Raw genomic sequence first — 26,011 nt, forward strand, 5'->3', positions numbered from 1 at the left:
CTAGTATGAATTCTTCAGGATTTTGTCCTTCAAAACTATCTGTTAAAGAGCGGCATCAGGAGCTAAGCACAAAATGCTGTACAAGGTCAATTCTACTGCCTCTACAAATTTCTTAATACAAATTTATCATGTAATATAGGCTGCTCATGTAGTCTGATTTCTGTACTATTCTTCCTACACAATTATTTACCGTTTCCAGGAAGCAAGAGTTGGTAAAAAAAAAAAACTGACAGAAATCTGAGAGTGTGTAAAATTAAGGGCCACTATATATTATGGGTGGAGCATAACAAAAAAAAGTCACAGATATGAGAATGTTAATACCATTACTGTGAGTGACCTGTAATGTCTGGATAATCTGAACTGTGTTAAAATCAATATAACAGGATTAATAATTCAACAGACTAAAAATAAATTCTTGGCTTTACAGAAGGCATGTGTTTCTTACTACTCAAGCTGTAATGTAACAATCAGTTGAGAACTAATTAAAAGACTGTCAAATGTAACTTGCCTTGCAGATATTTGTAAGAAACAAAAATTGGTCAGAATAAAGTATGAACTGAAGTTTCTGTGTGTGAAAATAGAATAAGAAACCATAAGACACCACAGGTAACAGAAGTGACTTGCATTGATAACAAAGGACACAATGATGATGGACACTAACCCAACTGTTAAACACAATGCAATGTGCTTACGTTAAGATGAGAAGGCCAGTGCTCTGATAAGTTTCACAAACAACTTGCCAGCAGAAGACCATCATCCTGAAAGCAGGATGATGGCAACTGGATTATAATACATCACATGCTATTCTTCCTCTTATTATCCAAATAGGAAGTGAGTTCATAAGCATTAAGATATCCTCAATAAGAAAAGACGGCAACAGGAAAACCTCACCTAGCACTAAAGAAGCAGGAAATAAGACAGGATGAAGCAAAGGCATCAAACCATAGAGTCCACTGGTTCCTAAAGGGTATAGAAGACCTGTCTATAATCCTGTTCACTGCCATTAGACAAAAGGAACACAAAAAGGGTTGCAAAGGGCTCAACAGGCAGCATTTCTTGTTCTTTCTGCTTCACAAGCTATCCTGGACAGGTTAGTTAGAGATACAGTTTCTGCGCTTGTGAGGAAAATTTATGAGGAAATGAATGCAAGCAAGATCAGCATTGCTGAAACAAAGCATTCCCGTTCCCTTCCATGAGAGCATGCATTCTTTGTTCTATTTATCCATGAGACCGTATAATGCCAGCATAATACTCATTTCAGAAATAGCGACAGTCCAATAGCCACACCTGAACAAAAATACTGATGTTATCAGTTGCATGCACATGCTGAAATTTGTGTATATTGTGCACACACAGCCTTCCAAAACAAACACTTACTTCAAAACAAACAGAAGTAGTAACATTAAAGCATAAACAAATACTTGAACAAAAAAGGTCAGGCCAGATTCAACCATTTCATAGCTTAAGGAAATTCTTTCGTTGACGAAGCAAGTATCTGTGACAGGTGTTGAATGCACTACTACTTCCATTAACTATCGTTAGTAGCTTACGCTAGCTTAAAAATAAATCAATACAGCTATAACATACATTTCTAAACCCATAGAGACAATACACTTGAGGGCAATTTTTCCCACTTTTTTTAAAAAAAAAAAAATCAACTCAACTGTGCAACCTCCTGTGATTTGGTTTTATTACCTGTGTTCGTAGCTGTTTGATTTCTGTTTCAAGTTCTTTGATTTTCTCTTCTCGTTTTTGTACCTCTGCTTGTGCTTCCTGTCGAGCTGTGAACTCTTCATCAAACTGTAATGATTAACCAATATACACGTGTTTGTCCATTTATGTCCACACTAGATACTATATTTTCAGGAATTCTTTGTACAATATCACAACAAGAGCACTCGACGCACTTAAAGTGCATGTCTAACACGTTTTCTTCCACACTATTTCTTCCATCAGTGGAATCACGACAAAGACCCACCTAGTGAGTACAGCTCTAAGTTCAACAGAACTCTGTAGACTTCCCACACTAAACTCCAGTATGCATCTCGTGCTGTGAGCTTAAATCTGAAGAGACATAGGCAGCTTCAGCAGTATCATCCATGAAGTTACTTAATAGAGGAGATATCTAAATAAGCCAGTGGTACCTTTACTCTTGATGTCCTCATATAAAACAGAAGTCGAGTTTACAACATCATTGTGACAGATTTGCTGGATATTTTCATCCTGCTACTGTTTTTGCTAGGCTTACAAGATATTAGCATCTTTAAAAGCTGCTCTTATTCATTCTTCCACAGGATAACACTTATCACTAGGAAGAACATGTGTTGACTGCCACTCACAAAGTACATTATGATAAATAACTCTGTCAGGGAAGCATCAATACATTTTGCTTTCTATAAAGGTCAGACACTATAACTCCTATTAAAAATGAATCCACATTTTACACTGAAGAGTGTAATGACTTCACTCAGTCTTTCACTTGAAAAGGAAACCTCATAACATAATCATTTATCATGGGCATTATAAGGAAATAAAGCAGTATTTTAATGTTAGCATCTCTGAGCCTGAAGAAAGAGTTAATGCTTTTTCAAACACAGAACAACACTGCTTTTCAATTACTTCCTTCAAGTTCTAAAGCAAAGTCAGTTATGACTATTTTCCCCATTCTTTAAGGACAATAAGTATTTAATGATGACCAAGTATTTCAGGACAAAATAGCAACAAGTGGAGTTATTCCCATCAGTTATCTACTGCAGAGGAATACCACTGAAGATACACACAGCTAATACTTGTCATCTGCTTCTGAATTCAGAGCAAGCTCCACCTGAGCTGCATGGGCACACACAGAAAAACCTAAACCCATCTGAACTATTAAATGTGAAAGAACATCCCGTTTGTGAGCTACAATATTTACCCACTTCCATTAATATTCTGTGAAATAAGCCTATTGTGTTCCTGCTAGGCTTCTGTTCCATATCTTAAAAAAAGTGATGATTAAAACTCACCTTTCTGGAAAATTCTGCCGCTTTCTTTTCACTCTCTTCTACTTTAGCTTTATCCACACATGCATCTAGATTTAAACAACATACCGCACAGGAGTCAGGTAAAATGTATCACAGCTCTGACGGGTCTTCCAACTATAATTACCCTACGAACCTATAAACTGTCATTTCAATGATATGGTGTTTATTCAGCTGTTTCTCTCCCATGTGACATGAGCATCCCCTTATGCTTGAACCAATTAATTCACTTGAAAATCAAATACTTGGAAAATATTACAGAAAATATTCTGAGACTGAACTAGTGGCAATTAAAAAGCCACTAACAGTTAACACAAATGTAAATTCTGTTCTATCTAATATACCTGAAATTCACAGAATTTATGAACAAGCAGTTTGGGGTTATGAGCACTGTCATATTCACTAATAAGTCAAGACAAACTTAGAGGAAACAAGCTTCTTCAGTGCCATTTTATTAAAGGCTTCAGAGATTGATCTGGCCTCCTCCACAAGTACAGCTCTAGCTTACAAACACATTTCCAGAAAACTGAAGAAATACGCAGCAATAAGGTTTAGACAGAAGCATAGAAAGAAAAACACGGACTTCAGTCCAAGGTAAAAATGCTTATTGTATACAAACCAATAAGATGAGTAAAATCCACATCCATTCTTCCTCTACATTTAAAATCTGGGTCCATGCCACTACAGTGCAATACTATCTGTGATACACATTCTTCTATTATCTTGTAATACTGAGGTCTAACAAAGAAAAGAAGTCAATAAGAGTATGAACAATCACTTATGCAAGGTGGGGGCGGGGGGGGTGGGGGGAAGCTCCAACTCCTAGTAAATTAATTATACAATTGCCAGTAAAAGGATCAAGTTAGAAGGCTTATTTGTATTCTTGCTAATGAAGCACTGATGTCGGATTCTCAGAAGGAAATCTGAAAGTCAGAACTCCAGAAAATATTCGGCATTTTTCATTTTTCCTTTGCTAGACAACAATCCAACAACATTTTCCGTATTTTCAATAAATGCTGAAGTAATTACTTAGCAAATTCTCCACAGTGAATTCCATCATCCACACCAGGACTAGTATTCGATTACTTAGAAGATTAGTTGATTGCTACTTTAATTGCTTAATATAAATCTCTACACAGCAACAACAGGAACCTCCTAGACTAGGGGGATTCTGTGCTCAAAATTTTTAGTTCTTACCAGTGCAAGGTATTACAGCTCAATTTCACATACCACTGAGCTCTGAAAGCAGGAGACCTTAAATCTAAACGGATGATACACCAAACTTTCAAATTAAATAAAAAATATAAAAATTGAAGATTTCTCAGGTAATACTTTACATCTTAATACTTTACACCTTGCACATCAACTGCTTTTATCATCCCTTTAAAACCAAACAAAAAAAATAATTCTTGAAACAAGATTTTGTACATGGCACTTTCACACTGCTAAGACCAAGAAATACACAAAAGGGAAGCTTATACTGAAAAAAACAAGATATAAGACACTGCACTGTGAAAGTGTTTTCAGTTATTAGTTATAAAATTAACTTTCAAGTTCTTTGAAATCATGAAGAAATCAAACTTGAATAAAGGACATAATGCTCAACAACTTAAGAGATTTTGAGATAAGAGTGTTAGAGTGAGGTTCAAATATTTGAAATAAGTATTATTATATGTAACGACACTTTTTCATTATTGACATAAAGCAGAAAGGCAACTAACATTAATTGCCGGACAACTATTCATACATAGAATCATAGACTCATCAGGTTGGAAGAGACCCACCGGATCATCGAGTCCAACCATTCCTATCAAACACTAAACCATGCCCCTTAGCTCCTCATCCACCCATGCCTTAAACACCTCCAGGGAAGGTGAATCAACATGATTATGAGCTACCTGGTTTACAAAGGTCTTGAAATCTATTTTTCCCCCTACCCGCTCCACAAATCAAACCTGGCAGCTGACACTTACCGGACATAGTAATCATTCCTGATGAGCAGGAAATGTTGGAGAATTGACAAGAAGTAGTTTTCAGAAGAAGTATCTTTCAACATATTATACAGTAGATGAAACACCTCATTCACATCAGTGCAAATATTGTTAAGGAAATACAAGGACTTAAACTAAAACAACAAACTAACAAAAGACACAAAATACCCCTACAGTATAAACATCCACCCCACCTCAAACCTATTTCCCTAGATATTGTTCATACTGTTCAAGTAAAACCTTTTAACACTCTAAACAGTTACTATACTTATTGGCAAATATTGTTTTTCCACCAAGATTATTCACAGAAACTGCAAGCGACCATTCTGAATTTAGGTAGCTTTAAATTTACTGCTTCACCACAACTAGAGGCATGCACCTTAAATGCTTCAGCACCTGCAAGAAATTTTGTTCCAACCTGATTATTTAAACACATTTTTCTTCAAACTTAATCTTCCATGTGTGTAAGCTTATATCTTCATGTATTGTAAGTCAGAGTTTAGATGTTAATTACAAAAAGTAGTTCGGTTCCCAATAACTTAAATTTAAGCACTAATTTCCTAAATAAGTCTTGAACAAAAAAAATGTGGAAAGAAATCCGATTGATAATGTCCCTGGTAAGATACACAACTGTGAAAAAGAAACAGCAGATAGAGCATTCTAACTTTCATTTAATAAAGTTATTAATTGATGCAAAAAGTTCTAACACCATTTCTATAAAGGATATTCCATTTCAGCTCTGATATCATTGAGACGATGTGACAGTTCAATTAAGTCTTCTTCTTTGTTCTCATCAAACACTTTCAGCTGAATATCAAGCTCTTCATTTTCCTTATCTTTCAAGCCCTAATTTTCAAGGCATAATATATCTTAATTTCCCCATTTTTCAAGCAAGTAATCCCCCCTTTCAAAGATTACATCACAACAAAATATAAGACATGAACCTCTGCAACAGGAGTAAGCCGTAACTCAGTGCCTGGAGTTTATTATAACAGCACAGCTCAAAAATTAAGGCAAAATATCACCACATACGGAAGGTATGGGCTGCAGAAGAAACATGAAGCATTCTAACTGAGCTTAGTTCTCCTAATGGGACATAGTCCCCAGCTTATGCTTATTAATGCATAAAAATTTTCTTTGAAATAATAGCAAAAGGATGTTTCAAAACACAAATGAAAGTAAATTTAAGGAGCCTAAAGAAGTGCAATGAAGATATGCTTCCAACTTCTGTTAATCTAGAATATAGCATAAAAAATTCACAGTACAAAAAAAAAAACCCACAAAAATTAGTACTTAGAGCAGAAAGAATCTGGTTTTCTTGCAAAAAATACAAGTAACTTCCCTAATACTCTTAAGAACCAAAGTTTAGCCTCCTAGTAGGCAAGTAACAAAAATAGAAAACTAGTTCAAAAGCTGTTAGTGTGAATGTACTCCAGGCTTCAAATGAAAATTGGCCAGAAATTGTCATATTTGGATATGCTCAAACTGAACGGCAACCACATATGTTGCTCAGAGAAGTAGAAAGTCATACCAACTCTAATGTTTAAAAAAAAAAAAAACCAGAGAAAGATACTCTGAATCTGGACAGATATTCCTGATGGGAGCACCAGAATTGTGTTTTGGTTAATAGCTATAAATCTACCCCTAAATCACAAACATTATCATAAACAACTACCTGGGAAAGGCATACTTCTACACAGCTGCATGAAGACATGCAGTCTCAAAGAGAACGCAGGAGACATTTTCATTTTCCCTTTAAAACTCCAAGCTTGTTTTCAGAAGGCATATTAAAGAAAAATAGATTTCACAGAAAACAACAGGAACAGCATATACAAAGAAAGTTAATCCAGGATTGGTCCCACAGCCAGACTCATGTTCGCTGCATGTGCTTTGACTTCATTACACTAAATTTCATGACTACTCTGATTTCTAATATACTTACCTGTTTCAGCTACCATTCTCATTTACATAATTCACGTGACCCTAAATTTGCAACTATGCAGAATTAAAGCAGATTTGGACTGATAGTACTTATCAGGTCTGACTTACCCCACCCCAAATCTTTTCCGTCTCCTATGATAAGTAAAATAACTTTGTTCCCTTCAATCACAAGCAGTTGACTGGGATCAATTCCTACATACAAGTGACTTACAGGCAATATTTTCTTCAGGCCACAACGTAAAAACTCATTTCTCAAGTGTATCCTGAAATCAAGATCTTCTGGAGATGTAACAAGGGCATTGATGAGCTGCATACACGCGACCTGTTATCCGAAATACAAGCAAAATATGTATAGAATGAAAATAAATACTATCTTGGACTATTCCAGTTTAATTACAAAATAAGGTAGAGATTATCTATTATATTGTGTGGCACACATGCAAGACTTGACTTGGATTAATTTATGCAACAAACACTTCTGCTGTCACATTGTGAATGTGCCTGCTATGTCAAAATTGTATGACAAAGGATCATACTTCCTTTCAGAAAATTATTCCCACACTGCAACTCCCTTTTTATCCTCAGTATTTGCTAATTACAGTAATCAAAAATTAAAAAAAACCAAAACACCTATACACAAAATAATTCACATCACCAGGTGTCTTTTCTGCTCCTGCACAGCACTTTTGCAGAAAGCCTGAAGTCTCAGGATGCTGGCTAATGCTTTAATTGAACAGCTGTGCACTTCAACTGATTTACTTTAAAACAGGTAGACAATAGCATAAAGCCAGAAGTGCTGATACACGTTAAAAGACTAATATGGGACTCTAGGGAAATACCAAGTTTGGTAAAAGATGTTAACTGGAAATAGAAGTAGCATTAGAGTAAAAAAAAATAAATAAATAAAAACCAGTAGTTGCTGAAAGAAAAGTAAGATAAAAGCAGCCTTCCTATTTTAATTACACTCACTATTTAGTTCTAATCGAACACCTTATGGAGTCTTAAATTTCTATTAAAACACTCTTTCAAAGGCACTCCCTTTATACAGCTGTATCTTCAGATAATGTAGTATCATCATATTCGCTTGAATGATTCCTGTTATTTTACTATGATGACATGACTTAACAAGCCAAAGTACATGTCCAATTTGAAATTAATAGAGAGAAGAGGTGCCATCTGCTATGATTGCTTTTGCCAGAAGATACTCTGGCTTAATGGCTTGTGCTAATACATTACAAATAAAGAACTATTTTGTCAGAAACAAGTTAATGAGTCTTGCAATTGTACCTTTCCTGACGTATAAGTGAGGCTGAGGAGGGGCGGTGCGTGTAGGAATCTTGTGTAGTTGGATTTGTCTCTTTTAGATCAACAAGGTCATGTAGTAGGAAAGCACTTCAAAACAAATTCTTATGTGATAGCACTATGAATATGAGGATGTCATTTATTGAAACTTATTGGACTTCATTAAGTCATCAGCTCAGAAACAAGATATAAAACATAGCATTAACACAACTGTAGCTGATGTATCTATGATCTAATAAAGGAAAAAGGTATACCTTCCACACAGGCATACCTGCCCTGCCTGAATGCTACTTGTCCATATCTTTCAGCCACTGTGCTTTAGCAATACCAAATCTGTAGAAATACTGCGTTATTAGAAGGAAATAAGTCAAACTCATCCTTTAGTAGGATATTCAGCCACTTAGTCTCTACAAAACACTTGCAGTTACCAAAAAATACAATTAAAAGAAGCTTGCATTGTAATAGCAACCAAAACTCTTGGGCTATTCAGCCCAACACGTGTATACAGAGAATAAAAAAAGCTCTTATCTACTGACACATAAGCAGCAATGAACATGGGACGCAGTGTATGACTCAGTGATCGTCACTGGCACAGAAGACTGTTTATTTCATTATTTTAAATAAATAATTTCAAAAAATTCACTAGACAAGCACAGATGTCAACCACACCAAGGAACGCACAGTCCTCGTTGACTAAAGCAGCAGTGATATCCTGCCACATACTACTACTTTCAAAAGGTACACTGCCCAACACAGACACGTCCCATCCACATATGTCACCGTTATTATATATGTGAACATTTAAGAGGCTGTATATACTGCTGACAAAAGTCTGAGCAGTAACACAGCTGCATCTATGTAGTGTAGTTTTCTTAGCAATGGAAAAAATCTGCTTGCCTATCCCAAGGGAACAGCACTACATTTTATAACATCAGGACTCAAAAGGGCAGGTTAGCATACAAAGCAAATTACTACATTCTACCCACAGGGCAAGAGGACTGTAGTTCCTGAAGTAATTCTTCTCAATACATGACTTCCTGTGATACCTAAGCACTGCCTGCACAAAGACCATTACAATAAGCTACACGTCTATCTTCAACTGATGATACTGCCAGTACACTGAAGGTGAAAGCTATTAGAAAAAAATTATACTTGACACTGATCAGTTTTGACTATGGCTTATTTCTGCTTAATGTAAGAGGATGGGCTGTGTTGTATGACACTGAGTTTTAAATATCTAAAACTAGCAGTTTTACACCCACTCAATTTACTTCTCATAGTACTAAGTGATTAACAAATTATCTCTGTCTTTGTGTCATTAATTTTTAAAAAAAAGGTCAACCATTCCATTTACCAGAGATAGGCTAGAATTTAACCCAAGTCATCATTACCAGGGAGCAAGATCACAAGCTATCAAAATCTGTCACAGCCAAAAAAATCTTTTGACAGCAGTTCCTAGAAAATTTCAGTACAAAAAAACCCTTCAAAATACTTAACCATTTTAACAACATCTCTGCTTATCTATTTCTTCATTCAGCTAAGGCACTCCACTTGTGGTTCTAAATACTCACCTCAAGAGCACAACGTAAACTTGGTCAACCTTTTTACAAATACATCACTTAAACAGAATCAGTTCAAAGCCACAAGTACAGGAGGTTTTGTTTATTTTGGATGGGGCAAGACTGGGGTTAAGAGGTATTCAAACAAGCAATGCAAGTTAAAGTCCTTTTTCATGCTTTTCCCCTAAACCTAAAATATATACAGGAAGCACTGCCCCCAACTCCTTACCCCCAATCTTCTCAGGGCTCCAGTACCATTAAGTAAGACATTTCAGAGAACAAACTGAGAGCTGCACTTTTAGTGGTCCATCAAACCACAAAAAATACCCAATGAAGAAGATTAAGCAGTTACAAAGAGAAGATGCTTTCAGACTTATTACCTGAGCATTACATCCGGCATCCAGGAAAAGGAGTATCACTAACAACTCTCTTTTTATTAAGATCAAGACTTTTTGATCTTATTTTCGGGACAAGGAATTGAGTTTCTTCATTTCAGACCATTAACAAATAGAAAATCTAGCATCAGCAGGACATTTCTACTTACTTTTCCTCTTCTACTGAACACTGGAGTAATAGCACTAAGAGATTTTGGTGATAAATAATCCAAAGATCATAAAATAATAGTCTTCTAATGTTTTAGATTATTTATGAAGTTATTAATAAAAATATAAAAAAGCAAACCCACCTGCAGTTGTAAGAATTCATGATTTTCCAGTCCTTCAACAATCTGAGAAAAACGTTCCCTGTTGTGCCTTTCAGCAGCAGTTGTTATAGCACCTAAAAGCTTGTCCAGACTAAGAGAAAGATCAACTGTTAACAAGTGTACCACAATCAGCTTCCTCATTTTAAGGATAATTAGCCCACTATTTACACAACTCAACACTTTAGTGCACTGTCAGCAAATATGAATGCATTTATTTAGATTTATCTACAGAAAGCTCAAACAAGGACCCAAGAGTTAAAATATCAACACAATTAATGCTGAATTTAAAAAAAGGTGAATAAATCTCTACATTATTGTGATATGCAGCTAAGAAACAATCAATAACACAAAATCCCACTGCCTTTACAAGACTCTGCACTAGGTACTAGCTGAGGTATTTGACATTTAGGAATTGTAAGAAATTGTCTTTTCAGAATCAAAATGTTTCTTTATTTTTTTTTGCATAGAAGACAAGTACACTTGTAAATCCCTCCTCATTTGCTTTTGTCTGAATTGATATTGGATTAATTCATCAGAACAGGTGAAAGTCTCTTCATTTTAACTACACTAGGTAGCTAAAGACTTAACAGGTGTCCAAACTGGCAACTCATAAGCATTTAAAAAAAATACGAAAAAAATTTTAAAAAACCAACTACAAAAAGAAACTTACATGTTCTCCTCTCCAACAATGCAAATAGCAGAAAGGATTTTCACTGTTTCAGTCATCATGTGCGGTTGCTTTGGATCAATTGCTCTTGATAATAGCAAAAGACTCCTTTCATCTCCTAGAATCCTTTGCAATCCGTACTTGAAGAAACAAAAAGCTTAGAGTGAAAAGATTATATTTGTCTTGAATAATCAACATCATCTTTAGCCCTCAGCTGCTTAGGAATCCTCACACACACATATTCCCCCGTAAGAAGTTTGGTAACATTGTCCTAAAACCCCTGCTTGGGGACACAAGTCAGTCTCCCCAGTCTTACATTTGAGGTTTTCTCCTAAGAAAGTGTGTCAGCTCCTAATGAACATATAAAATTGGGTATGTACCAGATGACAAACCTGTTTATTTTGTGTTAATGAAACACCTCAACAGCATGAAAAAATTGTTGGTTTTTTTCCTGTAACTGTATCAACTCCTGGCAAGTCAAAATACTTTCCACACAACGATGGATAAAGGTTGAAATTATTTTCTGAAACAGCTAACGTCTTGTATATTTTATTTCACTTTCCTTACACAAAAATTAAATAAATTTAAACATTGACATATTGAACTGATAACAGTAGTTAGAAGTAACTTTAATGCACACTTATATTTGTTAACTGAGTGGGTAGGGGGAAATTGTTATAACAAAACTTCAGGTTTTGCTACAAAACTAAGTTTAACTCATTGGCTTCTAGAAACAGTAATCACTTTGTGAACTAGCAATCCATGTGAGAACAAAGTGAGATACAACTTAAACTAGACCAAGGTTTTACCCTTCACCCACTGCCTACCAATTTAACAACTGCATCTACAAAGACACTAAATTACACTCAATTTAAAAACAGGTGAATAGTACATTAACAATCATGTATTGAAATCATTTAGAAAGAAATATTTCCCTTGCAATTTCACAAGTAATTAACTTCCTAATTCACTTATCTTAAATCCATACTATCATTCTCTTTTTGACAAACATTTACTTCCAAAAAATCAATAATATTTAATAAAATTAAGACAAAATGAATATTCAGAATATTCATGAACAAGATTCTCAATAAAATCTACATAAACTACATTTGTGACCTACATTTCCAGAGTCAGCTGAAACTGAATATATAACCTTTCCATCCTTTTCTGAGATTCAACATGCTACATGGATCTTGAAGTCAACAAAAAAATAAAAAAACATGCTCTAAGTATCTGAATTTAAAATACTCCTTACCTTATTGTTCATAAATGCTTTGAGGCACTGGATAAGTTTATGTTGATTCTTCTTATCAATACTTTCTTGCCTTGAAAGGGAGGAGGAAAACAACATAAGTACAAATAACCTTGACATTTTCCCCACCTCTCCCTTCAAATGATCCAAGTCCTTACTGTTTCTTGTCCAGAAGCTTTTCCAATACATCCAATAGAAGTCCAAGACCTTCATGTCCAAAATTGTTAACCCAGCTGGAAAAAGTAACAAAAATGCTTTTAAATAGTTCTTAATCAAATGTAAAATTTGCAAAGTTATGTCTCTATCTAGTATTGCTTGTACATATCCTCATAGACTTAGCTTTAAGTCTCACTTCCCGCAAGATCTGATCCACCAGTAAGAAAAATGCTTAGTTCCGACAGCTAGAAGTTGTTGCAAATCTCTGTGAAAGGTGAGGAGATGTTGCAGATAGCTGCAAATGTTTCACCCTTTTCTAGTGTGCTGAGAACTACTTAACACTGCCAACAACTATTAGCATAATTACTCGGGTTTCAAAAAAAACCCCACAATTCTCTGTTGCTAAGCAAACACAGTATGATGAAAACTACAGTAGAAATTACTACTTACCTCACTGGATTGCTAGTTAGAGACACTCTCAAAGACTCTAGACAATTAAGAAGCTTTTCCTCTGAAATTCCAGACCGCAATTCATGAATATATTCTTGTGAGGACAGTGTGCATTCATGCTTGCTGTTTTTCAGTCCACCCTATCACAGAAGACAGAATGCTGCTTAGTGGTTTATTGATCACAGTAGTGTTGACATGATAACATGTAAGCCCAGTATTTCCATGTGAATTTTAAAATCACTGTTTTCCCTGTACAATTATCAAAGACATCAGATTTGACTTTGATTTGTCATAAATGTTTAATAGTTTAGGGTTTGCTTCACAAGGGTAAATATTTTTTCCTGTAATCATCTTCATTCCTTGGACTAAAATGTACGCCCTACAACTTCAATATAAAAATTTAATTGTATTATTCAGTTATAGTATCATGTTTAATTGCTACACACCTTCATTTAACACCTAGTTCACAACCCCATAGTCAAAACAACCATAAGCAGAGGGATAAAAAAACCCCACACTTGTTATTAAGCATCTCTGATCATTCCCACTGCACCTGCCTTCTATTTTTTAAAAAAACCTGTGCATTATCATGATGGACATATCCTGACTCTGAAATTAATTCTCTTCTCCCAGAGAAAGGAAGAAGCCACTGAAAATGATTTTGAAAAGGAGTTGGCATCCACCAACTGTTAAATCAGCTTTCTTAAAATCGTGCAGCTCCGTGATTCCATTTCTTGCTGTACCATAATACCATATTTGGCCATGAATAGAGATCTCTAGAAGATATTGTTTGATGCAAAAGAATCACGTAGAAGATTTGATGAAGAGCTCACGGCCCGACTGAAGTGTCATTACAGAAGAATAACTACCTACAAGGTATTCCGTTATTAAAATATCTGATAATCAGTTTTTAGAGCTGTAGTATTCAAAACCATGAACAAGACACAAAACATTTTACCAAAGAGTGCAACTAATCTTTTGTACAGTTGCAGAAAAGTAGGTTTACGTCAGAGAAGAGGTTGTGATTTATATGCAGTCCCTAAAGCTCCTCAGCAATAAATGGTCTACTGAAGAGAAACTGATAACGATGTGCCATGGGTGTAAACGCAATATGAGAAGTATTTGTATGTATTCAGTTTTAATTGTATCAGGAACTTCTGACTACTGTAATCTTCTAATTGTCTCTCTCTCAAAAATTTATATACTTTTTATGAAATTTCCAGTTTGCTCTATTCGAATTCTTACCATTCGTTTTCCCAAAATGGCACTATGTATGGCTGACTATAAAATGACTTGCACATGTTTCAGGTAACTATTTTGACCTACATACATTCCAGTATTAATGCGTATAACAGAACTAAGTCAATGTTTCACCATGTATTTACCTCAACAAAACCAAAAAATTGTGAACACATTAAGACAACAGCATCCACTGGACTATGTCAACTTTGAAGATGTTTCTTACTGGCATGTGCAGCATGGTTAGCTGGACCACTCTTGCCAGTTATACATCAAAGGATCAAGACGGACAAAACAATGAGTAAATAGAATATAAGGAACTACAACCTGTCACTATCAACTTCCTAAACAAAGACATGTTCTTCCACTGAAGGAAAAAAGAAAGCAACAGGTGAATGTTTTCTCTATAAGAAAAGAAAGTTACTTAAGATCAGAGAAGTACATTAGCAGTACATAGTAAAAAACACAATAGCACAGAAAAATCATCACCGTGAAAGACCAGAATGCTAAGAACTAGAACACAGGAAAATATAAATGCCATTCATTGCATTGGACAGAAACTAAAAAAGATGCTATATATAATAACATATGCCATCTACACAACACTGGATACGTTTTTTGTCATTTCAGACAACAGCTGTTCCCAAAACCCTAAGAGTAAAAGAAGAATGCAGAAGCACTGCTGTAAGCTGCAAAACCTATAGAGTAATGACATAACAGAAACTTCAATGAAATGCCATTACATGTTAAGCCTGACCCAAAAAGCACTTCTGGATGCAAGATGTATTCTTTTTTCCAAAAAGATTATTTCTTTTGGTTAGCTTTTCCACTGTAATCTGCTGCAGGCTCTAAAGGCTATACCTACTCAGATGAGGCATTTAAGGTCTTTGCCAGGTTTTTGTTCAAATATAAACCAAGGTGTGCTCTTGAGTGCTTCTGTTTCCATGGGTTAGGACATTAGTGAGCCCTCTCTACTCTGCATAGCCCGTTGCTTTCAAAAGGCCTCTGACTCCTTCAAAAGCAGTTAAAGTAGGTTCAAAGTTAGAAGAATTGGCAGCATGACCCCCTAAGCCTCCTTACAGTCTTACAGGAGAGACATACTCCTTCACTATGTGAGCAAGAACCTTTAACTGCATAACAATAAGGAACAATAGCTTCTTTCTTTTTTTCATACTCTTCAAAACAGATGATCAACAGAAGTTCCTCATAAAAATCCATTTGCAAAACCTTCCACTTAAGTACTCCAATTCATGCTCGAGAATTCACAGCTCAACAGGATTATTTCCTGTTATTTCTGCAATCAACTTATTGGTCTCAATAGACTCTTACTTCAAGCCATGCTAACTGGAGTGCTACAACCAAGTGCTATTTCATTTCCTGATTCCAAACGTTTGATTCAAATACTATTTTTAAGCAATGCTATGCTTTCACACAAATCAGTTTTCTGTTTATACACTTCTTAAAGCACATTTCAGTGAAAGCTGTGCTATATGTGAGAGCATCTTATAAGGATGAAGGCAAAAGTGAGGTACAAAGACTCAGAGGGTCACGTCCCACAGCAGAACTCTCAGAGATTAAATCAATGCATAAGATGCAGAAACTTAAAATTTACTTATGACCAGTTACCTTCACAGTATTACAATTAGGACACAATTATTGATTCATGACAATTCAAATGGAAGCCTGGACCACACATTTAAAATCCTTCTGTGAAGAAGTTAGAAGGTATGAAGTTTTAGTGAAAAACTAAGCTTACAGGAACTCCTAGAAGTCTAACAAAAAATAGCATAGAATAGAAAACTTAGCTTGCTTCCCCAGTAGGAGATAAATGTAATCAATTCAAATCTGTGTGTAGGACATGTTTCAGGGTTTAAGGGACAGCAGAGACAGGACAGACACCTTGCAGTCCAGAGCACAGTGAGAAATAAACATGAGCAGCTTTCTCACTGCACAAACTTTTTTTTATATATATAGAAAACAAGGCAATAACTAAATATTTTAAATATTTTTATTTCAGTTTGTTCTATTCTACCTTGACCCCCAGGTTATTTCTAATGCGTTAGCTAGACAGAGGAATTCCTTATTCAGGATCTTTGTAAATATTACAAGGGACTTAGCAAATGTGCAGCTTTACACATGTCAGATGTGACAGCAAAGGCCTGTAAATAAGCTGGGGAACCAATATCTAACAAACCGAGAAAGCAAAAGCATTTTGCCCTCTATGGGGAACAACCAGCTATTCTGTCCCCTTGGTGCTAAAGAACTGTGGAGCACAGCTGAACCAATTGGATGGGCTGTAACAGTTAAAATACAAGATCAGAAAAACCTGCATGAACTATTCCACTTTGAGGCACCAGACAATTCCAACTTTGTTGAACTAAACTCAAGCTAAAGTTGAGTTCAGCTGCAGTTAAGTATATTGTTTCCATTAGACAGCATTTATTTCAGTGATAATGCTGGTAGCCAGTACATTGACTAGAAATCTTGCAACATCCTAAATGGTCGCTGCTATCCAATACTATTCAGTAATACAGGGGGGAAAAAAAAAAAAAATCAGTCTTTAGATAGAAAGAAGTAACTGATGCCAGCATAATTATTAAAGAAGAGGAAGTAATAGAATCTACTTCCTCCCTAAATGACTAACAGAAGAGTTTTTGCATACTCCCTACCAATAAAATTCTGTTTTTTCTCAAGTGAAGAAACCACTATTTTTTAATTACAAGTATAATAACAAAGTCAGATAAGACAAGTTGTTTAGGGGGCTGGGAGGGGTGTTTGTTTCTAGGAAAGAAATAGAAATGCTTTAGATCTTTCGGTTCTAAAGCACATATGCTCTAGCTGTTGCACATTTGACTTGGAAAAATAGTCTCCTTGTTCAAGCTATGAGGAAATGCTATCGGCTCCTAAAGCAGAAATTCGAAGCTTACGCCATTCATATTCACTTCATCTGCAAGTATTAGCCAAACACATTAATTCAGCATATTGAAAAAACAACTAACAAGCTAATCCTACATCTACATTAATGCCTTACAGATAAACAGGTGTGCAGCTGCCATTTCAGCATAATTATCACTGCCAAGACAAGCAAGGAAAGGTTACTTTGCAGGCAGCTAGTAACAAGCACACATCAGTGCTTAAGATCCCAGGTAAGACTTGAAGAAGTTTAAGCTCTCTGTAAAAAGGCAAACTTCTCTGCAATTGTCACAACCCAACAGTGCTAGCATTAGCAGTCCAAGACTCTTCTCCTTCCTAACCACAGGAAAAATGTATATCTTCAGGAAATAACTACAAACGCCAACAGATGTAATCAATTCCCAAAGGATGACTCCCAAAGGATGACTCCTGTAAAAAAATACACTGAGAAGCAGCACACAAAGATGCATGCATTCTTTAACAACATGCAGAAGCCATACTCTAAGAGCAGTGTTTCGTATTCTACTATTCCACAAGTTATTTGTGCAAAAACATGCTTTTAATGCATAACTATTTTTGCTTTCCATTAGACTCTGAATTAAAAGGCACCAGAAAGAAAAGAGATAATACAGAATTCCTTCATTTCCCATGCTGCATAAACCCATTTCCTTTATGGAATAATTTCTGCACAAAGCAGTTGTTCAGGCTAACTCTTATAAGAAAATCAAGTAGAAGCAAGAATTATTTGTAACTAGTTTTAAAGCACTGTACTGGAGAATTAATAGTTTGTCACAGTAAACTATGAATACTAACAATAAGGACATCAAACACATCCATGTCTAAACAGAACAAAGTAAGCTAAATACTGTAAATTTATATCTTCAAGCGATTACCTTCAATAAAAAGCAAGAGAAGCCTAAATTATTTATTGAATTGCTGCTCACCATGAGCAGATGAGTTCTCAGTGAGTTTGAAGTATTTCGAAATAGATTCCTGAAAACTTAAGAACCCTCACAAGGGCAATCAACAATCTTATACCGGCAAGATAAACATGAGTAAGGTAGTTCATAACTGTTTTGATAAAACAAGGATTCAGTTATGCCCACTGAACTTTTAAATCCAAAGTAAAAGTTCAAAAATATTCAAGCCTAACCCCTAAAAATGGAAGTGTATTCATTACAAAAAACAAAACTATCATGTTCGTACTCACCGGAACTTTACTTCCGACTATCTGCATGCAGTGGTCAGCCAAGAGAGGTTATTGTGTAAAAGAGATAATAATAATAATACATAAATAAACATAGCAAAGTACTTAGTAGGATGTAGCATCACACAAACGTTTCAGTGTTTAATCATTAGTAGCAGTTACATTCTTTTATTACTTTATTAAACCGTTTAGGAGTTACACCTTCTCAACAGGAAAACAGTAGTTCTACTGTAGGAGAAATAATCTGCAATTCTTATGCTCCCCTGCTGAGTCACTAGTATTTTACACATTTACAAGAAAATAACCGAATACCTAACTTGACAATTACATCTTGAAAGATTAAGAGTTGTGCCATTTTTGTTAAAATTTTCAGGTCAGATATTTTATGTTTGACACTAAGAAAACTAGAGAAAAACTAATGGCATACTGACTTCCTGGTACATAGAACAACTTCATTTACTCTGGAGCTTTTGAACTATTTAGATGATGTCATCACTGAATTTAAGTCTTCATAATCAAAAACACAGCCTAGAGTTATAAATCTAACTTGCATTTCAGAGAATCTCGTGGCATTTTTCTTCAACTGCTCAGTATGGATGCTTTTAATTACATGGGTAATTAAACAGTGATTTACAGAATGACATGCCCTTTTACCATGGAACTGCATCTCTGCGTATTCACGAACATGAAGCTGACTTCACACGAAAGAAACTCTCTAGAAAGGCAGCATATCTCTGCCTTGTTCTATCACTTTACACTAGCAACCATGTTCCTGTGGACATCAGGATTAGAACCTTGTGCCTAAGTATCATAGGCCTTTCCTTGTTGGCTATTTGCCTCAATTTGATAGCAGCAGTTCAGTAAACAGCCACTTTTATTTGATTCAGAGACCAACACAGTATGATTTCAGATCTTAAGGTGATTGTATCTGTTCAGCCTCTACCTGCTTCGTCTTCTGCTCTTATCTCTTGCATTATTCTTTTAGGAAGTCTTTCAGAAGACAGAAGTCCCTTCAAGTCTTTCACAATCACCTCTTCCTGACGAAGCTTCCTCTAGAAGCGCAAGATGGATTGCCATCACCAGACTATTTCTTTTCCAAATTTACTACCTTCTTCTCTCGTTAATGTTCAACTCATTCAACATGGCATGAGACATCATCAAGTTCTGTTCTGAAACATAATTCTGAGCCTTCAGCCTTCACCATTTCCCAGGTATAATACCCACGGTCAACAACATTTCTCTTTGAGCAAGAACAGCCATCAGAAGCACAGATAATCAGTACACATGAAAGCTTATTAGCTTCTATCCTTCCTCCATCATACAAGGAACAGGAAAGCTTTTTGTCATCCATTGAAAACCAAGGTTTTCTTTCTCAGTCAGAATTCTGAGGACAGTATGGTGTTTCAGAAAAGCATGGACAACATGCTGCAGACGGCACACAAGGCAGAGAAAGTGAAGCATCAAATTTTAAAATAATTTGGGTAAGACAGCATCAGCAAATGAGTAGTATTTTCAAATGAGTGGAGAGAGCTCAAGAGCCTAACTAAAACAAACATGAAATGAATTGGAACAAAAGTCACATCAACTGTTAGGTGTGTTTTGTGAGGTCTAAGCAGAAGACAAGGCCTGAGTATTTTCAGCACAAAATAAGTAAAGCCAGGTGGATATTTATCTGTGATCAAAGAAAAACGTAGAAAATTTTAAGAAAGATCATTTTGAATACGATCAGCATTTTCATGGAAGACAAGCCTGAAGATGGCCTGAAGAAAAGAAAGTTTGACAATTTGTGATGCAGTAAAAATTGGTTAGGGCTTGAATTCAACTAAACAGAACAATACCCTAACTAAATAGAAGACAAAATTAACAGTCAAAATGAGGTTTTGCTTTACTGTAAGATCCCAATCAACATTTTACAATTGAGCTCTACTTTTTATATTTTTTTTTAAGTAAAGTTAAAATGCTAAACTAAAAGCTAAATTAGCGTAACACCCTATAGACGGGTCATGCATATTTCTAAACAACCTTAAAAATTCCATTCAAATGCTGCGATTCAATTGCAACAAGGACTTGCTGAAGCACACAAACTTTGATACAAGCTGTTTTTCCATTAGGAAAAACAATTTGCATACATATAAAACAGCCATACCAGCGCTGACCTAAGCGCAAAGCACACATTCCTGTACGAGGACATTTTGGAATTTTTGTTTTTCAATTGTTTGAATGTTTTGGCAAACATATCCCTAGTTCCATTAAGTTTTTCATGTTGCAGCATGTATGGTGGCAGCAATGCATCCATCAAAATTTCCAGCAGTTAGACATGCAATCGTAGCCATGCTTTTCTTACTCAGCTAGAAAACTTCGGTACTTGAGGCAGCTAAATTTCAATATTACTATATTTAAGAGAGTTATTTCCAGCTATTTTTTGAGAAATAACTGCAAGTGCTTTCATTATGAAAGTTTCTAGTGCTTCAATGAGGTATTTTTTGCATACTAACAAAAAATTAAGATTTAATATTGATCACAAGTGAAGACAAAAACCTTACAACACACAGTCGATATTTCCCGACAACAGTCTAGGCAAAGTATACAACCAGAAATTTCATTATATTCACTGCATAAGCTTGAATAATTCTCCAACAACTTGCACGTTTAGCTAGATGAGGCTTCAAGCACTGGATTCCTTCCAGGGCAGGCTGTGGATTTTCTTTAAGATGAATTCATGCAGGAACATGACTCCTCTCAGAAATGTAAATCACCATTTTCACATTATAATGCAAGTTTTTCCTCACTTAAGTTTATAAAGTTTAATGCCAAGCACTGGCATTTAATAATCACTACTCATCACAGCTTTAATTTTTTTTTTTTTAATTTAACTCTGCAGGGTTGATTTTAAAGGTTAAAAGAGAAGCAAGTCAACTGTACTGCTTGCAGTTCATGCTTATAGTTTCATAAGGCATACGTCAATACAAGATTGTTTGTCACTTCATTTCACCAAGAAACAGGTTATTATTTAACGCTATCTCTATTTAGCACTCAGACTCAGCTCTGTAGAGCTGCTATCAGTACTGCCATTAAGTATTCGAACAATTAGTCCACATGTCATCTTCATATCCAGTAACCTTTAATTGCATACAATGAATTAGGTGTGAAACAAAGATGAGCTTCATCCTAAATTCCAACTAAAAGAACACACATTGCCTAATTTTATTCAAGAACTATGCTGAGAACAAATTTTATTACTTGAAGTTTACCACTGCACCTTGGATTCACAAAGAATTTACTACTAGCTTCAAATTCTTCACACAAAAAAATAGTAGCACCAATCAGGACAACACTTATTTCTAAGGAAATCAAAACATATATCCCTATACATATCAGTCATGAACTTGCAGCATATTCTGCTTTTACGTGATAAGAACTATATTTGCAATAGTCAATTTAACACACAGAGAGCATTACTGTTATTTTATAAATTACTAGTACTGATAATCTCACTGCAGAAAATAAGATGCAGCTCTGCAATGTTTGAAATTGTATTTCTCCATTCCAGCAAACTTTGGGGCATCCAGTGGCTTTCTTACACTTCTGGCACCCCAAAACAAATACAGCTGAGAAATTCCGCCTGAAGCATCCTTCAACTAAGGGTTAATCAATCAACTTAAGTTGATCAACTTAAGGGAACGATCAACACAAATGAAAGGTCTGAATATTATTTTTCTACTCAAAATGTAATCTGAAACTTGTTTTAAGACCATTTTTTCACTAAAAGGATCATTTAATTTACTACCAGAATATTTCTTACCAGAATATTCAACTGTCTTCAAGCCATCTACAATAATCAACATATTCAAATTACACTATAATATCGGCTGGTTTTCAATTTTAAAAACTTCCAAAATTTCAACTCCCTGTTTCTCACACTGGAAATTTCACATCCAGCGCTTATGTCAGTAATGAAGCCACAAAGTCTTGCTATCTGTTCCAAAAGCTTCTGGTACCAAAAACTGGCAAGAGAACTCCATAGAAATATGGCTCAGGTTCCACCAGTTACTCTACATTACTGGGTTTAAGTCTCTTACAGTTTACAAGCAAGCATCAAGATTTTACACTGTCCAACAACTGAGATGCAAACTAACCTTTCAGAGGCAGCTGCAAGCATTTAAAAGTGTATGAGTTAAGTACAGATGTATTCATTTTTTTCCTACCACTTTTAGGAGATAATTGCAGACAAAAAATAATGGAAGTTTCAAGCTTGAAAAAGCGTAATGCACAGGAATCTAAGCTTCCTACTTTTATCTGTCTTGGAAAGGTGACTACTTACGGATTTGGCAGTTGCAGAAATGTACTGGACAACCATTTCCCGTTTTGTGGTCAAGTCTTTATCTCTCAAAGGAGCTTTACGTTCCTCATTTAGATTCATGTCTTCCTGTAAAGAAAGAGATCACACAACATCAAGATGCTATTTCATGCTTCTATTAGTCTTTGTTATTTTAATACTTTTCTTAAACAAATGGCTCATTTCTAACAAACTGAAGTGACTTTTTCCAGCTTGTCTGCATTTCAGTTTTAATTCTGAGCTACCTGATTTTTGCATTTTATTCTGCCACTGCAAGTGTTAGTTGATTTCAAGGTTTAGCCAAAATTGTAACTGCATCAAGCGTAGTTACCATCAGTGAAATTTGCCTTTTTGCTCTTCAGAAATAGACCAAGCAATTTAAACCTACATAATACTAGCATTATACAAGTTACTCAACTGTTCACGTTTAGACAGGTCTACTAGGCCTATGCCCTCCCAAGAAGTTAATACCTGCAAAAAACAAATGCCAACATAAGCACAAATTAAAATCTCGTAACATTAAGTAGCACACCATCTCACCATCATTTTTTCAAAGAGATCCATAACTTCTTTTTCTGATAAGTTCATGCAACGTTCATCCACAAGTGCCTGGGCAAGCGGGATTTCACTTATAGAAGGTTGAGAGTCAATAGGATGCTGAATGAGAGGTTTCTCTTTTTTCACTGCTGATTTTCTGAAGCTCGTTATTCTGTCACGCTGCAGAGACATCCATATAAAAATAAGTAAAAATACAAATATAGGAAAGCAGCCAATTGCATGGCAGTAATACACACACTTATAGTTAATCCAGGCAGCACAGTTAAAACTCAAACTGAACTGTAAGTAAAAATACTCTAACATTCAAAGGTTACTTGTCACAGAAAGACAACAACATTTAAGGTAAATTCAGGACAAGTCACATGCAAAAAGAATATAACTGTGTTGCAGTTTCTAAAGTACACCATCTACGTGAAACTCTCAGCATTTCAAAATCTTGACTTCATCTTCTCACATTACTCCCTAATTATCCTGGTAGCGAATAAATATGGTACCACAGAGGTAATGTCCAAGCGTTCCATCATCTGAAGAGCTATAAGTCTTTGGAGGACAACTGAAAAAGCCAGCGTTGGGAAGGAGGTACTCACAAGTTCATCAGGCTTATAAAAAAAAATCCTGCTGAAGTAAAATAAAGTTTGTAGAGGAATTAACGCTCCAAGTATAGTTCACAATTCCTTGCAGTATTTTTGAGTACAAACTCCTGAAATTAGTGCATAATTTTAAAAAGCGAGGTAAAGGATTACTTACACCGAAGCAGCCATCCACAGTTAAATATGCATAACAAACATTAGTAAAAGCATACCACACAGACTGCAGTGTCATTTCACCAGTTAAGGATGACTTGGTTTATGCCTTATGCCAAACCCCCAACCTTTATGTTTTTTTTACTGCATGGTTACTTAGTTAATTTGTTAAAACTGAAAACAACCAACAAGAGCAACTTCCTCATAAGGCCATTTAAAACTGTATCGTTAACATGTAAGTCTGTTCTGAATAGTCAGCATTTGTTTTTACTTAATAATACTGTCTTTAACTGTATATAAATATGTTTATTTTGAGAACATTATGTCTTCAGCAATTATTTTAAATTAATTATTTACATCAACAAATACTTGCGTATTTGTTTCAGGCATTCAACAGCCTTATGAAGATGCGCTTTCACCTAACAGCAGCTTATGTAGGGTTACCAGTATCATAGCAGTTATTGCAAAGTCCATGAGGATACATAAATCAAAATTACTATTTTCTATAATTGAACAATCTCAGTGAGGTGTGAAAATTTTAATGGAGTATTTCATTTGTAGATTTGGATTCTTTTTCAATTAATCCGATCAGTAGCAGAGAAATTTGACCCAGTGTTGTGGAATAAGATTTGTTTATTATTGTTTTGTTTACTATTGTTTTGTTTCTTTTCCTTGGTTTGTTTCTTTTTCTTGGTTTGTTTTGTGTAGTTTTTTGAGATCCTTCATGACTACCTTAAACTTTTGAACAGAAAGTGTCCCTAGATAAGCTGCATGCCCCTCTGAATTTCTTTGTAGGTCTTCTTGTTTTGTTTGTGGTTTTGAGGGGAGGGGAGGCTGGGTTTGGGTTTTCCTCTTCCTTAGAAGTCTTACATTTGTGGACAGAAACACATTACCTACAAGGATACTGTTGATGTCTTTAACAAGGCAAGAACTTTAATGCCATTTTTCCTTATTAGAATAGTTTACATCACATTTTTTTGAAGCTTAAATTAGAGCACGGCCTATTGAAAAGGCCAAAGACTGGACACCATGCCCAAGAGGCAAACCCCAAAATTACATAAAATGCAGTTCTACAATTCACTTACATCAAAATGCCCATCCAGCAGTCATGAAAAAAAAAGGGATTTAAGATCAATTTTACAATACCGTGATCTGTTTCAAGCAGATCTTATTAAAAGAATTTTTTTTTTTAAATCAGATTGCAATGATGTGATCCCTTTAAAGCCATAAATGAATCTTCTACATGATTACTACGTAGAATTTATTCACTTCAGACATATAAGTGATTATTAACTAAGTGGTCGGTGTGGCTCAACTATTATATACAGAAAATAAAAGCTCATAATTTTACTGAAATCAATTGTGATATAAGTTTCTGTAAAAATATTTGTAACAGGTTTCAAAGTATACAGATTTATAAAGTTAGTGCTACTGAACTTGAATTCAAACTTCTTGTTTGAAACATAGTACACATTTATTACACAAAATTGTTCCACTTGTATGATCTGGCAACTAACCTAAAGAACCACTGCAAATTCTTTACTGTTAAAAAGAAGGTCAAAAGAAATAACACTTAAGAGTTAAAAAAACTTCTCCAAATATATATCAGTAATTATTCGCCCTCAACTGAAGTTGCAAATAAAGATCTTCGGGAATACTAACTCAATTTTCTGACATCTAATCCTTCATATCCTTATAAGCACATGTTATATTGTCCACAATATTTGGAGTAAAATAGCATGCAGTGCTGAGTTACCATTGCGAGAGAAGATGTTACAAAGACCTTACCACATCATCTGCCAAAGTTTTTATTTGAATATTCTATTAAAAAAAACACACACACAAATCAAAGAAAAAAAGACAGTGTTACCTACTGTTTCAGAACAAAGACAATATACATTTCATGTAATCTAATATTAAAAAGCACCCAACATTTCAATAAGTGTTGTAACAAAACTGCAGCATGGAATC

General features: G+C 35.2%; 1 protein-coding gene across 4 annotated transcripts in view; it reads right to left on the reverse strand.

Moving 5' to 3' along the window:
- DIAPH2 (diaphanous related formin 2) overlaps positions 1 to 26,011 on the reverse strand; it is a 194,115-nt gene that overhangs the window by 154,683 nt on the left and 13,421 nt on the right. Inside the window, exons 2-16 of one of the 4 annotated variants that reach the window (XM_069868007.1) lie at positions 25,829 to 25,861; positions 23,280 to 23,456; positions 22,725 to 22,829; positions 18,407 to 18,427; positions 13,045 to 13,184; positions 12,597 to 12,671; positions 12,442 to 12,511; positions 11,187 to 11,323; positions 10,499 to 10,607; positions 7,164 to 7,274; positions 5,739 to 5,857; positions 4,994 to 5,110; positions 3,640 to 3,758; positions 3,006 to 3,070; positions 1,696 to 1,800 (exon numbers count right to left, since the gene is read on the reverse strand). In XM_069868007.1, coding sequence (XP_069724108.1) covers positions 1,696 to 1,800; positions 3,006 to 3,070; positions 3,640 to 3,758; positions 4,994 to 5,110; positions 5,739 to 5,857; positions 7,164 to 7,274; positions 10,499 to 10,607; positions 11,187 to 11,323; positions 12,442 to 12,511; positions 12,597 to 12,671; positions 13,045 to 13,184; positions 18,407 to 18,427; positions 22,725 to 22,829; positions 23,280 to 23,456; positions 25,829 to 25,861 — 1,503 coding nt within the window. The other 3 variants (XM_069868010.1, XM_069868009.1, XM_069868008.1) reach the window with 3 other exon arrangements.

Source organism: Phaenicophaeus curvirostris, chromosome 13 (assembly GCF_032191515.1).
Source record: "Phaenicophaeus curvirostris isolate KB17595 chromosome 13, BPBGC_Pcur_1.0, whole genome shotgun sequence".
NCBI lineage: Eukaryota > Metazoa > Chordata > Aves > Cuculiformes > Cuculidae > Phaenicophaeus > Phaenicophaeus curvirostris.